Here is a 15,891-nt window from a genome sequence, read left to right on the forward strand (position 1 = left end):
TATATATATATATATATATATATATATATATATATATATATAGTGAATATCTGTGAAGGTGAAATAACAGGGATCTTGGGAGAGAAATTGAAAGGGGGGAAGGAGATCAGCCAATACGCTCTGGCTTTACTCTGAGGAATGAAACTTGTGTAAAATTACCATTCCTGGTAACAAAATGTTATACATAAACCCTCATGTGAAATCTCAATGACAAAATGTAAATAACCACAAAAATGTCATTGTATAATAATTTTTATTGCATAAAATATGTTTAGATTTGTGCTAAATGCTTATGTCTGTGGTAGGTGCTGAAGATATGATGGTGAAATTGGGGTTGGTTAGTGTAACAAGCAAATATGTGTGGTCTTTGCGTATAGTATGTCAAGAAAACGATAAAGACAAATGTCACAGAACCACAGAACAGAAGGGAGGGCCAAGTGTACAGATACAGGGAAGGAGAATACATGACTGGGGGAATGATGAGGGATGGGTGGGTGGATGCACACAGAGCAAGGTGCCGGGGAAAGTAGAGCTATAATCATGTACAAGCTTCATAACCAAAAGTCAAAGTATAGAGGCCAATAGCCAGAGAGCAGGTGAGGTTTCATGTCAGCCATTGTTGCTATGGGAGAAAATGCAGGTAGAGAGAGTGATAGAGAGGGAAGCAGGGGGGGAGGAGAGACAGAGAGAGAGAGAGAGGGAGAGAGAGAGAGACAGAGACAGAGACAGAGAGAGGAGAGAAAGAAGAGATCCCACCTTCACAGCTTCTTCTGTCTGGCCCCAGTTCATAGCCAGGCTCACAGGCACACTGGTAGCTGCCTAGTGTGTTAAGACACCTCTGCTCACAGCCTCCTCGGTCAGGTTTGGCACACTCATCTTCCTCTACAAAAAATCAAGAAAGATACAGTCCAACTGGAGTTGACTGAAATAGGGACTGAAATATGATGTTTAGTGGCTCTGAATAAAGCGGCCAGCTCATTTCCCAGCAAAGGTTTTAATCCTTGACTGTGTGACGTAGGAACGAATGGCATGGGAACCTAAACCACAGAACAAGAGACCGGAAACCTGCCTGACGGAGGGACAACTGAAGTTCATCTCGTCTCACACACAACACATTCTGTTTCTGAACTTAAGGGCAAACGGAGATTATTAAATCACAGAGAGGTTCGGGGATTAAGTTGAAAAAGAACAGCAACATTTAATGATATCACAGCAAAATTTGTTAAATATATTTCAGAACATCCTTCTAGAGGCTGGAGACACACAGCTGAGTGGCAGAATAAATGATTTGCATATGAGAACATAAGATTTGCATATGAAAACCTGGGTTGAATTTCCATTCTGTGTACACACAAACATACAAATACCACATGCACACAACCATGTACCATACAAATGATTTAAACAAATGTCTTCGTCAAAAAGTAAGTTGTAGTGATTATAAATTTTTAAAAAAAAATGAAATTTAGTAGTTGTCTAGAACTCTTCATGCTTCAGTGTTTTTAATATAAATGCTCAGACTCAGAAAGAATGGAAACAGGCCACCTCAGGAAATCGGAGGTTGGGGGAACCCTCCAGAATGCACCAGAGACCTGGGAGGTGAGAGACTCTCAGGACTCAAGGGGAGGGACCTTAGATGAAATGCCTGACAGTAGGGAGAGGGAACTTATAGAGCCCACCTCCAGCAGGAAGACAGGACATCAAGTGAGGGATGGGGTTGCCATCCCACAGTCACATCTAAGACTCCTGTCTGAAAAAATCACAGGGATGGAAATGGAAAGGAGCCTGAGGAAAAGGAGGTCCAGTGACAGGCCCAAAGTGAGATCCAGCTCAAGGGGAAACCCCAAGGCCTGACACTGTTACTGAGGCTATGGAGCGCCCACAAAAAGCTATCTATCATGACTGCCCTCCAAAAGACCCAACAAGCAACTGAAAGAGTCAGATGCAGATATTTGCACCCAACCAATGGACAGAAGCAGCTGACCCCTGTTGTTGAATTAGAGGAGACTGAAAGAAGCTGAGGAGAAGGGCAATCCTATAGGAGGTCCAGCAGTCTCAATTAATCTGGACCCTCGAAATCTCTCAAACACTGAACCACCTAACAGACAGCATACACCAGCTGATATAAGGCCCCAACACACATACAGTAGAGGAATTCTGGGTCTGCATTCATTCAGAGATGATGCACCTAACCCTCAAGAGACTGGAGGCCCCAGGGAGTTTAGAGCTCAGGTAGGGTTGAGGGGGCACCCACGTGGAGACAAGGGGTGGGGTAGGGAGGAGGTGTGGGATGTGGAACAGTCAGAGGGTGGATGGGGGCAGGCAATGGGATATGGAGTATAAAAATAAATTAATTTAAAAAAGCTATCCAGATTGTACGTAAAAATAACATATATTTACATAAATATAATGTGTTCTTTAATATATAAAATATAACATATATAAAATATATCAATTTTATATTATATAATGAATAAATATTAATACATGATAAACTTCAGTCCAATTTTTCTCTGATGCAGATATATGAATTATTTTTAAATGTACACAGACATAGTACTCCATAATTTTACTCTTCATTAATGAATTAGTATAGATTATATATAAATACAAACACCTTATGGAGACAAATATCAGAAAAACATTAATCATTTTGACAGCTAAACACACAATCACCATTTTCTACCAATGGCATGTTTCTACCATTGTGACATATGACACATCCAGAAAAAAATCACCATGTCAATATATATTTTGATGAATTTATATAGCCGACGTGATAGCTTTATCGTCCTTTCAATTTATATAGCAAATTCCTGAGCAACTATTGTTGACAATGAACTGTGCTATTTAAATAATGAAAACACTTAGATATCTGCTGGTAAATTTGGATACACAAATTAATCCACTTATCCTATAAAAGTCCATGCAGAGGAAAGTGTATTCGTTTTTCCTATTTTCACTCAAACATGATACACTTCAAATGCGTGCCTATGAATGTCCTACATGTAAGTTTGATGCAACTTTTGCAGTAATATTAGTTTTATTTTTCCTAGTAATACACACTAGATATAGAACGTGAGGACATCCTTCAGCTTTCAATGATCTCAAATCCAATTCTGCCAAGACGCAAAGCTTAATGCCCGGAATACCTCACCCCCCCCCCCGCCCCCAAAGAACCAAGATGTCACAGATTACCTTTAAAAAAGTTAGCAGCAAACCCTGCCTTGTTCACAGTCCCGTCAGAGACAAACTTCATCCACAGGCTGTTGGACGTAGACCTTACATCTTCAGGCTTGTCATAACCGCAGAACCGTCCGATCAAAGGACTGTTCTCACTGGCTCCGTCTCGAACTTCTAGGTGGTCATAGGCGCAGCTGTCGTGTCTTTCGATCTGCAATGGGGAATTGTAAAAATGATTTGTCTCATTAACAGATGTTAATAAGACAAGTGGAATGGGAAGGTTATTCTTGGTATCCTTAGTGGCATAGCACTAAGGTATGAACATGAAAATAACCCCCCAAAGGAAAACATATGACTAAAAATGAGCTAAAGACACGCTGCACACATAGGAACTCTTACACTTCTTTAGAAATCCTAGAAATAGGTCATCAACCTCAGCTTGAGTGAACAGAAGGGAAATGCATTGGTTGATTGACTGATTGATTGATTATGATTGATTGATTGATAGTCTCACTGTATAGCCCAGGTTATGTTGGAACTAGTTATGTTATACTCCACACTGGCCTCACCCAACTCAGAATCCCTGTTGTTTCTCATTAAAAGTCATGTACATTAAAATTTAGCAATGTCAAATTCAAATAATCTTAATCATAGGTTAAATTCTGTTTTCAAAATCAGTATTTATCAGGATTAAACCAAAAGAGGCACTACTAAAAATTTAAAAATAATTACCACCACTGTGCTTAAAGAAAGAGAATTGATTGTATCCTATTGTTAGAACTCATTATGTGTTTTTTAACTTTTAGCTAAAATCACTTCAACTTTTAATTTATAGGAAATTCACTGTTCACTTAGTTACATTTAGAAATTTGAGTAGTTATATTTACAAGAGTATATTTTCAGAGAAATAGCCATAAAACACTAACTTCATAATTTATATTTTTACTAGTACCTATTTAAGATATGACGTTTACATACTACATAATATGTATCTAGTACTGATGAATAATCAAATAGAAATGTAAATTCACTCACCCATAATAAACATTTATAGTTACATAGTATCTGGAGTGTTCCTCATGCACATAAGTCTATAGCATTCAGAAATGCTTTGTAGTTTCTCAGCACCAATCTCATAGACATTATCAGTGAATGGAATGCTGGTGTTTACATACTTTTCTAGGTTTAATCTGAGTATAAATCTTGTGCAATGTATCTCCTCCACTGACCCTAATTATAACTATACTTCATCAACTTGGGGGTAACAAAATCAAGCATAAGTGAAAACATGATTGATTTATATCATGCAGTTGATATTTTTGGCTATGTTACATTACTTTATCAACTAACATGTGGGATGGATCTAAATATTACTAGAGAAGTTAAAAAGTAAATTAAGGAGATGGAGAGATAGATGCCTCAGTGGTTAAAAGCACTAGCTGCTCTTGCAAAGAACCCTGGTTCAGCTCCCAGAATCCACACAGCAGCTCACAGATGCCTGGGACTCCCACACCATGGCTTCCAGCCCCCTCTTGTAAGGACCATAGGTTCCTGCAACTGTGTGCTGAACAGAGGAGCACAAGCTCATATACATACACATAGATTTAAAAGAATAAATACCTACGTCAAGCCCACAGATGTTAAGCCAATAGCCAAAAGTTCAATGAAAAAGATAAGAAAGCCAAAGATAAATAAAGGCAAAAAGGAATCAAAAGAGAAAATGGCAGTTTCTTCTCAAAATAAAGCATAGATAGTTGAAGAGCTAGGTGCTAGATGCAATGCCATGCACAATTAACATAAGATAAATGTGTTTTGATACCAGCATTGTTGGTTGATTACAGACTTTAAGCTCTCTAGAGCATAAAATCTCTGTGAACCTGGCAGGTTTATTGTAATGTAAACAGATCTAATATCCATAGTGACCATGGTGAAAGTACACATCAACGCTGAACATGTTTTTCAAAAGCTGATATTTAACGGGCCTTTGAAGGAGATCAAATCCACAAAGAAGGGGTAACAAGCTCAGAGCCTTGAGGAGGTTTCAGCTCTACATGGAAACCTAAGAGGTTCATGCTCTCAACAGCTGCTTCAAGGGAACCAAGGGTAAGGTAGATGGTTTCTATTTAGTGAGAACTAAAGGTGTCCAACCCCACCACTCTTTCCATAGTTTCCTGGTGACTGCTTATGGGAGGGTTCACAGGAAGGGAACGAGGGCCCAACTCAAGGTCCACCCAGCCACACAATTCCTGGCTATGCTGTATATGTGTTCATACACATACATACACACACAGCTACACATGTATGCATATATACAATATACATTATATATACACACAAATACATAAGCATATATGCTTATAATTGCATGTCAATGTTCAATACTAAATGACTGATAATAGTAGAAAGATGTAAATAACATCCATCTATTGATGTATGAATAGACAAAGAAGATCTAACCTGTAAGTAGAATGAAATATTGTTTGCTGTCATGGATGAAACTTGAAGACTATATGCTGAGTGAAATAAGCTAAAAGTAACTGAATCATTCTACTTACATGCGATACTAGGCTATTCCAATTTATAGTCACTGTAAAAATTGGTGTTTGCAGAGACTGGAGGTGAAAGGAAAGGGAAGTTGTCACTAACTGGGAATACAATTTTAGTTTGCAAGAGAAAAAGAGGTTTAGAAATAGGCTTCAGAACACTGTGACAAATTCTTTATTTTCCTTATTTGTATTTATGAGACGGTAATGTAATTCTAAGGTTTGTTCCTTCCCCTTCCTCCAAAGCCTTTCATCTATTCCTCCCAGCTCTCCTTCAAATTCATTGCCCTTCACACCTGTTTGTCATGGTGAGGCACCTCTCTTGTCACAGCATCAGGAGGCAGACACAGAGGGAGGTAGATCTCCCAGTTTGAGGTCAGCCTGATCTACAGAGTGAGTTCCAGGACAGCCAGACCTATATGGAAAAACCCTGTCTCAAAACAAATGAAACACCAACAATGGAATTCATGGCCCTGTCTTCATTTTCTAATTGTTATTGCATGCATATATGTATGTTTTATGTATATATATATATATATATATATATATATATATATATATATATTCCTAAATATAACATGTTTAGTCTTATAATGCTATCTGTCTGTATGTCCTCAGGGCTGAATGGTTCATCCAAAAATGATTATGATGGTAAATGTTATAATAGAGATAGATATAGCGATGACATCTCATAAATGTCATTTAATCAAGGTCTAAAGTATTAGTTAAATAATATAATTAACACGATCAGATACTAGCATGTCAACCAAAATGATACAATATTATAGATAATATAACAAAATGGTATATACACTTATTTTAGGGCTTTTTTTTTTGGTTTTGACAAAAACGGTAAAAAAAAAAAACCCTGATTGATAATAAGTCAATTCATATTCGGAACACTCCAAAACAGTAAGAAAATGACCAACAGAGAACCATAAACCTATTAACATGCCTTCCTGTCCTGGGTTATTAGTATATTCACAAAGCATATTCATTAATTTTAAGCTAATGAAACATATTTAAAGAGACAAAATAATTGCTTTCTGCCAAGCACAACAGCACGGCAAAAGCTCATACACTGTGAAGAGTGCTGAAGCTCATTTTAAGGACTGCCAGGGCTGCTAAACATATCTGGCTCACATAGGGGAAGTCTCATCCATGTGCAGCAATGTTGACAAGTCCCTCAAACTTAATCCCACTTGAATTAATGCATGTGGGGATTTCACTCTAAACAAAACTAAGCTCTGGGTTTATTTTACTTCTTTCTGCTTTATTGGCGTCTCTTTGAAGCTTTTCCTGTAAACATCTCCAGTCTCCAACTTTTTTTCCTCTGCTTTAGTGGTACATGCCAAAAATCCTCAACTAAAACAGTACTAGAAGATCCTTTACTGATAATACTGCCGATGAAAGGAGTTTAAGTGTTACAAATTAATTCCATATTCACATACAAACTTAATTTATTATGTTGGTGTTAAGAGGCAATATATTCAGTAGCAGAAGAAAAAAAACTCCCAGTGATGGCCTATTCAGGATACATTTCTTTTTAATGTCATAGCCCACAGACTAAGTAGCTTGTGGACAGCAGAACTATTCTTCTCAGTTGTGGAAGCTGACAAGCTTCTAGTTAAGGTACTGACACACTCCTTAGCTGATGATGACGTTCTTTGTAAAGGATGCCTATCCACTGAGTCTTCTTCCTATATCGCTTTCACAAGGGCTCTGAGGCCATTCGTGACACTCCACCTAATCATTTCTAATTACTCCAAATATTAAAATCAACGTTGTGGGTCGGGTCTCAAGCTATGTATTTTGAGAGTACAAGTTTATGGAACATAGCGCTTTCCAAATGGTAAGACGGGTCACCCCTCTGATGTCTGTTCAAGAGAAAAGATATGTTTAGTTCTTTGATAAATGTATGTCGCTTTTTGTATTTAAATAATAAAGCAAGCAGCAATGCGATCAGTAAAACTATGTCACACTAACAGAAAAGTATAAATGACAGGCAGTTAGTGAGTGCTTACAACAGATGTCAATCAAATGTGGAATGATTTTATCTTAATAGCCCTTTATCTGAAGGAGAAAAGTTCTATGGAGAATAAAAATAAAAAAAAAAAAAAAAACAGGAGCACTTTTGAAAGAATGTAAAAAATGAGATAAATACATTTAAAACTGGTTTTTAGCATAAAGCCAATTTGGCCAGATCATTGTGAATAACTCTTGCTATGTAAAATTGTATTCAGTGGGCATTATTTTATTGAGCATCTTTGACTCTTTGTTCATAAGAGACATTGGCCTATAGTTTTAGGTTTTGGTTGAGTTTTCACATGGTTTTAATAGTAGGGTTATATCTTCAAAGAAGCAGTTTAGATGTGTTTCTGCTGTCTCTATTTTTTAAATACTTTAAGTATTGATAATAGTTCCTTGCAGATTGAACAGATTTCTTCTGTTGACTCGTGACTGTTCCACTGCCCTTGTTTGTTATAGGTTTGTTTAGGAGGATGGCATCTCTTTAGTTTAAACTTTATCTTTTAGACAAATCTAGAAATTCATCCATTTCTTTTCAGTTTTCTAGTTTAACAGCACATAGGTTTTTAAAGTATTTTCTTATAATGCTGTATGTTTCTTTAGGATGTGATAAAAGCTCCCTTGATTATCTCTGAGTCTCCAAGTGCTGGAAGCTGTAACTAGAGCAAATGAACAAGAGAAGGAAAATTAAAGGAATACAAATAGGCAGCAAAGAAGTCAGAGTCCCCCTATGTGTAGATGCTACAATATTATACATAGAGGATCCCAAATATAATATCAGGCTGGGCATGGTGGTGCACACCTTTAATCCCAGCACTCGGGAGGCAGAGGCAGGTGGTTTTCTAAGTTCAAGGCCAGCCTGGTCTACAAAGTGAGTTCCAGGACAGCCAGGGCTACACAGAGAAACCCTGTAAAAAAAAAAAAAAAAAAAAAAAAAAAAAAAAAAAAAAATCAACTTACAAATTTCATTAGCCTTCATATATACCAATAACAAACATAGAAAGAAAGAGCTCATGGACACATTACCATTCACATTAGCCTCAAAATAACAAAATATCCAGAAATCAACCCATCCAAGAAAGTAGACAAATTCTTTAATTAAAAAATTAATAGATATCTGAAGAAAGAGATTGAGAGAGAAATTAGAAAATGGAAAGGCAACCCATGCTCATAATTAGCAGAATTAATATCGTGAAAGTGACCAGCTTATCAAAAACAGTTTACAGACTTGGTGCAACTACAGTCAAAATCTCCATGATACTCTTCACAAAAATTGAAAAAGAATTCTAAAATTCACATGAAACCACAAAAGACCCAAGGCAGCCAAAGTAACCCAGAATAAAATACGCAATGCCGGAGGATTAGCGTACCACATTTCAAGCTTCATCACAGAATTATAATAAAAAGGCATGGTCCAGGCACCAAGGCAGAGATTAGGTCAGTGGAAAAAATAAAAGACCCAAATGTGAATTCACATAACTATGGCCATCTGACATTTGATAGAGATGCCTAAAACTTAGCATGGGAAAAAGCCAATGTCTTCTACAAATGACTCTGGGAAAATGAATATCCATGGGTAGAACCATAAAATTAGACTTCTATCTACATCTGATAAAGGATTAATATCCAAAATATACAAAGAACTCAAAAAAAAAAACACACACACACACACACACACAAGGAAACAAATTAGTAAAAAATGGGCTAGGTGTTCTAACAGAAATCTCAAGAAAAGAAGCTTAGTTAAGAAATATCTTAATAATTATTCATTATCCTTAGTATTTAGGTAAATTTAAATTACAACTACTCTGAGAAGTCACTTCACCCTAGTCACATGGCTACAATCAAGAAAAACTCTGATAAGAAATGCAGAGGATATCATCTTGAGTGAGGTAACCCAATCACAAAAGAACACACATGATATGCACTCACTGATAAGTGAATATTAGCCCGGAAGCTTAGAATAGCCAAAATACAATTTGCAAAACACATGAAACTCAAGAAGAAGGAAGACCAAAGTGTAGATACTTTGATCCTTAGAAGGGGGAACAAAATACCCATGGAAGTAGCTATAGAGACAAAGTTCAGAGCAGAGACTGAAGACATGACCATCCGGAGACTGCCCCACTTGGGGATCCATCCCATAAAAAATCAGCAAACCCAGACACTATTGCAGATGCCAACAAGATTTTACTGACAGGATCCTGATATAGCTGTCTCCTGAGGGGGCTCTGCCAGTGCCTGGCAAATACAGAAGTGGATGCTCACAGTGATCCACTGGATGGAGCACAGGGTCCCCAATGAAGGAGTGAAAGAAAGTATCCAAGGAGCTGAAGGAGTTTGCATCCCTATAGGAGGAACAACAATATGAACTAACCAGTACCCCCAGAGCTCCCTGGGACTAAACCATCAATCAAAGAAAACACATGGTGGGACTGGTGGCTCTAGCTGCATATGTAGCAGAAGATGGCCCTAGTTGGTCATCAATGGGAGGAGAGGCCCTTGGTCTCATGAAGGTTCAATGACCCAGTATAGGAGAATGCCAGGGCCAGGAAACAGGAGTGGGTGGGTTGGGGAGCAGGGGGAGGGGAGAAGGGACAGGAGTTTTTGGAGAGGAAACTAGGAAAGGGGATAACATTTGAAATGTAAATAAAGAAAATATATCTAATAAAAAATAGTTGTTTTTTTTTTTTTAATAAAAGAAAGAAAGAAAGAAATTCTGGTGAAGAAGCAGGAGAGGGGACCTTTTATTCAGTGTTGGTGGGACGGTGAATTGATGCAGCCAATGAGGAAATCAGGAGACAAAACTAAAACATAAATCTATGATGTTACCCAAGTATCCCACTCCCTGACCCAAAATACCTGTCATCCTAGAACACAGATTGCTCAGCCATGCTTTTTGATGATCTGTTCACAAAAAAACTAAATGATTGAAATAACGTGTCTTTAAACTGATGAATGAATCATGAAAACTGTGGTACATATACACAAAGGAATCCTATTCAGCTGTAAAGCAATGAAATACCCAGGCCCAGAAAGACGAGCATCAAAAGTTCTTTCTTATTTCCTGACCTAGTTCCAAATCTTAAATCTGAGTGTATGAGTTGCCATGGCCTCAGAGCAGGAAAGGAAGAGCAGAGGTGGAGGGACAGCTAGCTGCTTCGGGGAGGGCAGTAGAAGACAGGTGCAATGGATGGGGGTAGATGGGAATAATGGGGATGCTTTAATTGAGAAGCAGGAAGAAAGGTAAATAAAGAAATAGAAGAAAGGAGATAATTGCAGTTGAAACAAAAAGAATAAGGAAACATTTATAAGCTTAAGATATATTACAGACATGTATGTGTGTGTGCATACATATATTGTATACATACATACAACATATTCTCAATGGCACAATAGTAGCACTTTTAGCTCAGGGTAGCCAGAAGTTTTCTAAGGTCATCCACTCAATAGGAAAAAATTCATGTCTGAAACTGCACAGCTTGCCAACTACCCATGACTGCAGAGGTCATGGCCTTAAAAGAATCTACAACAGTTACTTTCTTTAAACCTATACAATTTATAACTATATTCCAAATATTTATCTTTATACAGATAGGTAAGTGTACCTCTTATACCTCATTAAGATTTCTTTTTTCAACAGATAGAGACAATTACAGAAGTCCACATATGGTCAAAATGAAGAGAATTAGTGACTGTGGAGTACCCAACTCTCACTGATATTTCAGCAATGCAACCCCTACAGCTAAGCCTAGGACAATGTTAGGGAAGCCCAGGATGCCTCTGGGTAGATATTGTCTGCAGGCATGATGGGAAAAATGCACATTCAGAATTACAACAGTACGACTGTCTAAACAAGACCAGCATTATGGCAACACCAACATGGACAAGGGGTGTTCCATATAAAACACCCCTAAATGAAAAGCATGGTGGTTAACTGAGGCTGAGAGGAGAATCAGTTTCCTCAAGAGATAAGCTCCCACATAGGTTGACCAAACCCAAAGAGTTACCCCTGTCCACATAGGCATGAATATGACCAATGCTAAAGACCTTCAGTAGGTTGCGTATACATGTGTGCAAATATTTACATGTACATGCATATGTGTGTAACAATAATAACGAAATAAATCATGAATGAGGGAGGGAGAGGAAGAAATACTGGAGTAGTTGGGGGAAGAAAAGGCATGATATAGATATAATACCTGTATATTAAGTCCTCAAAAATTAAATAATAAAAATTGAAAATAAAAAAATGAATTCTTTATAATGGAAACATAGTAGTCAAGAATTTCCTTTTCACATTTTATTTGATAGGTATGATTATTTCTTTGCATATATGTACCACATGCATGCCTAGTGACTGTGGGGGTCAAATAACTGGAGTTATAGAAGGCTATAATATACCACGTGGATTCTAGAAACCAATTATAATTTTTTTCTCTAGCCTCATAGAAATATGTCTAAACAAAAATAGATTCATATGAACAGATAATTAAATGAATTAAACCAGGCTTTGAGTGCTGGTGTCTGTCCTCAGCAGCTCATCTAGAGTGGACACAGGCTCAGAGCAAACATTTCCATTGTACAAATAAATATATAAATTTTAAAAAATGAATTAAGCTAAATGTCTATTAGAATAATTAAGGAAAGTGTACAGCTTATCTGTGTACACTCACAGTGTTATAAGTACTTATGTTCTATAAAGTTGTCATAAAAATGTGAATTAACAATTATGGATACATTGCTCCTTGGCAAACACAATGTTGGATTTCTGTAAGATTCTAGTCACAAAATGTTTATCCAAAATCATTGAACAACTTTGTTTTAAGTGTATTGCTATTTCAGGATACTTTAATTATCATTGTCAATTCATTAGTACCAAACTCACAGCCAACAACACTATGACTCATGCCTGAATGGAGTTTAACTGAACACACATTTGCTTTGTAAGGCTCATCACAACTTGTAAAGTGCCTGTTAGGTGTTTGTTATGTGTCTTTAAATAATATGAAAACATGAATAGAATACTGATGTGGGGTCTCTATCATTTTTATTGAGTATGAATAGAATACTGATGTGGGGTTTCTATAATTTTTATTGAGTAGGAAAATAAGCAAGTAAAACCAGAATCAACTGCACGATCAATGCTGATTTGATTTTAATCAGTATAAAATTCAGACTGAATAAATAAAAGTTTCCAGGCTTGGTTCTTTCTCCTAGGAGATGAAGGGTTTATCAAGACATCTAAGTCTTTTCCTTTTCTGAATTTTTCAGAACTCAGGATATCTAGTCTAATTTCAGTCAGAGAGTAGACCACATCTTCCATAAATCTAGCTTACCTATTTATTCTTAGAGCCTCCAATTGAAACTCATGTACCTTTCCTTAAAAGGGAGGGGAGGGTGGTATGTAAATTTCCAACCACTGCATACCACATACTGTCACACAGTTATCCATCCTTTACATTAGCAAATATTACTCAGAGAGTCATTGGTGCCGAAGACACCCTTAGCATGTGAAAGGCCTTTGCTCTATGTGAGCCTATTTTCATGAGAAACACGAAGCAAATCTATACATTGATCCTTGGTTTAAATTCAAGCTGTCACAATTGCAATGAATAAATTTGTGTAAAATGGCTTAAATTGAGCTATCAAGTATACATCTTTTGAAGAAGGAAATGAACAGAGAGGGAAATAGGAAAAAAAAAAAAAAAGGAATGTCTAGAGACCTAGGATCAGTGAAACACTGAAAGAAAAAGTTGTCATATGAGAAGAAACCGTATTTCTTTAGAAGGTAAGAAAGATCTCCCTGCAGGAGGGAGAAAAGGAGTAGATTGAACCACAGCAACTGAATCTGGATTTTATTTTACACTCAAAACCCTTTAGGTGTTTGTAAGTGATGTTACAACCTCATACTGCACAACATAAGACATGCAGATCAAGAGTTAAGGCCTGCAGTTCTTTGTCACCTCAAGTTCCAAGCATGAAGTAAGGCAGGGCATTGGCTAAGTGGCTGATATAAACCATTATGTGTTATTGTTGAAGCGATGGAGCGGATTTGATGGTGCTCTTTGGATGAGTGCTGAGGTCAAGTGTTGAAATGAGTTAGAGAGGAGGTAGTCAGTATGTAATGAAGGTAATTGTAGGTTCAGGTTCAATCACTTAAGAAAATGTGTTCAACACATAAGTGGAGGCAGAAACAATAGAAATAAGTCAAAATGAAGAAAAAGTAGAAAATTAAAGATAGTAATAAAATGTTATATAGGCCAAACTCAACCTCAAAAGCATAGGGGTCATTAAATAATTCTACCAATCAATAAAAATTAAATAGCTTATGTATCTATAGTTGTGTCAAAGATGAGACTATTATTTTTATACCATGTTACTTTTGAAGATCATGAAAAGGACATCATAAACCCCATTTGTCTCCATTTAGGAACTGGGCCTGATTTAGAAAAGAAGGCCATAAGGCACCAGCTCCAGGAACAGAACATAAGTCCCAGGAACTAGAACATAAGACACCAGCTCCAGGAACAGACCTTACAATGCAGAAACAAGGTCATAAAACCCCCTCTCAAAGAACAGCCTGAAAATGACCACAAGAATGGGAAAATATCGCAGAATGGGCTGTTTGGGGGAAGCCCTAGCTCATCATATGGTTAAACATTCATGACATAGGAACGCAGACCACTGACTACCTGTGAGCCCCTAGCACCTACCAGTGAAATTTTAGATTGCCTAAACCTTCTAGAGAGTTCTCCTCATCCCCTATAAGAAGACTTGTTAGTCTTTGTCTGAGGTTTCCATTTTGAAAAATGGTTAATTCCTGCATGCTGGTTATTTCTGCAGATTTAGTTTTTTTATCTTTGCATACTGAGTCTGGGGTCTTCTTTCAGTGATTTTTGGACCCTTAAAATTGCTACTACTAAATTGATCACCAACAATTTAATTGATATAAGTAAATTTCAGAAGATCCAAGCTACTATCCCTCAAATTTCTCAGTGTTTAGACATCATTTCTGTAATAAAAAATTATAATTTATTGAACTATTTGTTTTATGATCCATCATATCTTCAATTAAATATATAAAATGGCAATGGAACTCGTAGGTATATTTTTAAGACTTATTTTTTTATTTTATGTAGACGTGTATAGTTCTGAGTGCATGCATGTGCACCGTGTATGTGCATTGCCTGTAGAGGTCATAAGAAAGCATCCGATTTCCCAGAACCATAGCTATAGGTGGTTGTGAGCCATCTGATGAGGGTGATAGGACCAGATTTAGGCCCTTTGCAATAACAGCAAATGTTTTTAAGCACTGAGTCATCTCTCTAGCCCAAGTTGTTAATCAGATACCTTAGTTCGCTCTTCTCTGTAAGCTCATTATTTGAATAATGTTTATTATTAAAATTAAAATAACAAACATCAAATGCAAATAAATTTCAAAACCAAATTTTCCCAACTGCAAAGTAGTCAGTTGTCAGAAACATAAGATACAACATTGTGGTCAAAATAGAAAAGGCTTATTTTTCATGCCGAAAGATGTGTGTGGGAAATAAAGTAGCAAATGCAAGAGAGACGATACAAGTATTGAAGATGTATCACAGAGGTCTGCAGGTGAGACCGGAGAGGATTTAACTGTACAGATGTCCTCTAGATGCCCCTGATGCTGTTGCCGTGGTGACAAAGATATGACCACAGTCTTTGCTCTCAGAGCCAAGTATACCTCACCAGTGATTGCAGGGGAGCTTCTGCCTTTGGATGGCTGGACAGCGAATCAGGTGTACTGTGGTCAGTTCAAAAATACTTCTCTGCTGAGACATCTGGGTTCCCAGCTCTTATTTGAACCTATCATGCCCTATCATCTTATTAGGCTTTCGCACATCACTTAGAGCTCTTACTTCCTAGATTCTTTGACTAACCAAAGCATGCTACAAGGTCCTTAAAATCATTTCTCTATATCTTTAGTTCTAATTGCTTCTTTTCTTGGTTTTTCTTGTAATACAGATGGAAGGAAAGAAGGGGAAAGGAAGGAAAGAAAGAACGGAGAGAAGGAGAGGAGGGGAGAGAGGAAGGGAGGAAAGAGAGAGAAAGAGAGAGGGAGAAAGAAAGAAAGAAAGAAAGAAAGAAAGAAAGAAAG

The 15,891-nt window shown here is 37.2% G+C and overlaps 1 protein-coding gene across 2 annotated transcripts in view; it reads right to left on the bottom strand.

Annotated features, from left to right (window-relative positions):
• Window positions 1-15,891, bottom strand: part of Tll1 (tolloid like 1) — a 201,965-nt gene that overhangs the window by 36,770 nt on the left and 149,304 nt on the right. For both annotated transcript variants that reach the window (XM_021218792.2, XM_029532162.1), the window contains 2 exons: window positions 3,199-3,394; window positions 757-882 (listed from right to left, as the gene is read on the bottom strand). In XM_021218792.2, coding sequence (XP_021074451.1) covers window positions 757-882; window positions 3,199-3,394 — 322 coding nt within the window. The remainder of the gene's footprint in view (window positions 1-756; window positions 883-3,198; window positions 3,395-15,891) is intronic.

This window comes from Mus pahari, chromosome 19, assembly GCF_900095145.1.
Source record: "Mus pahari chromosome 19, PAHARI_EIJ_v1.1, whole genome shotgun sequence".
NCBI classification, from domain to species: Eukaryota; Metazoa; Chordata; class Mammalia; order Rodentia; family Muridae; genus Mus; species Mus pahari.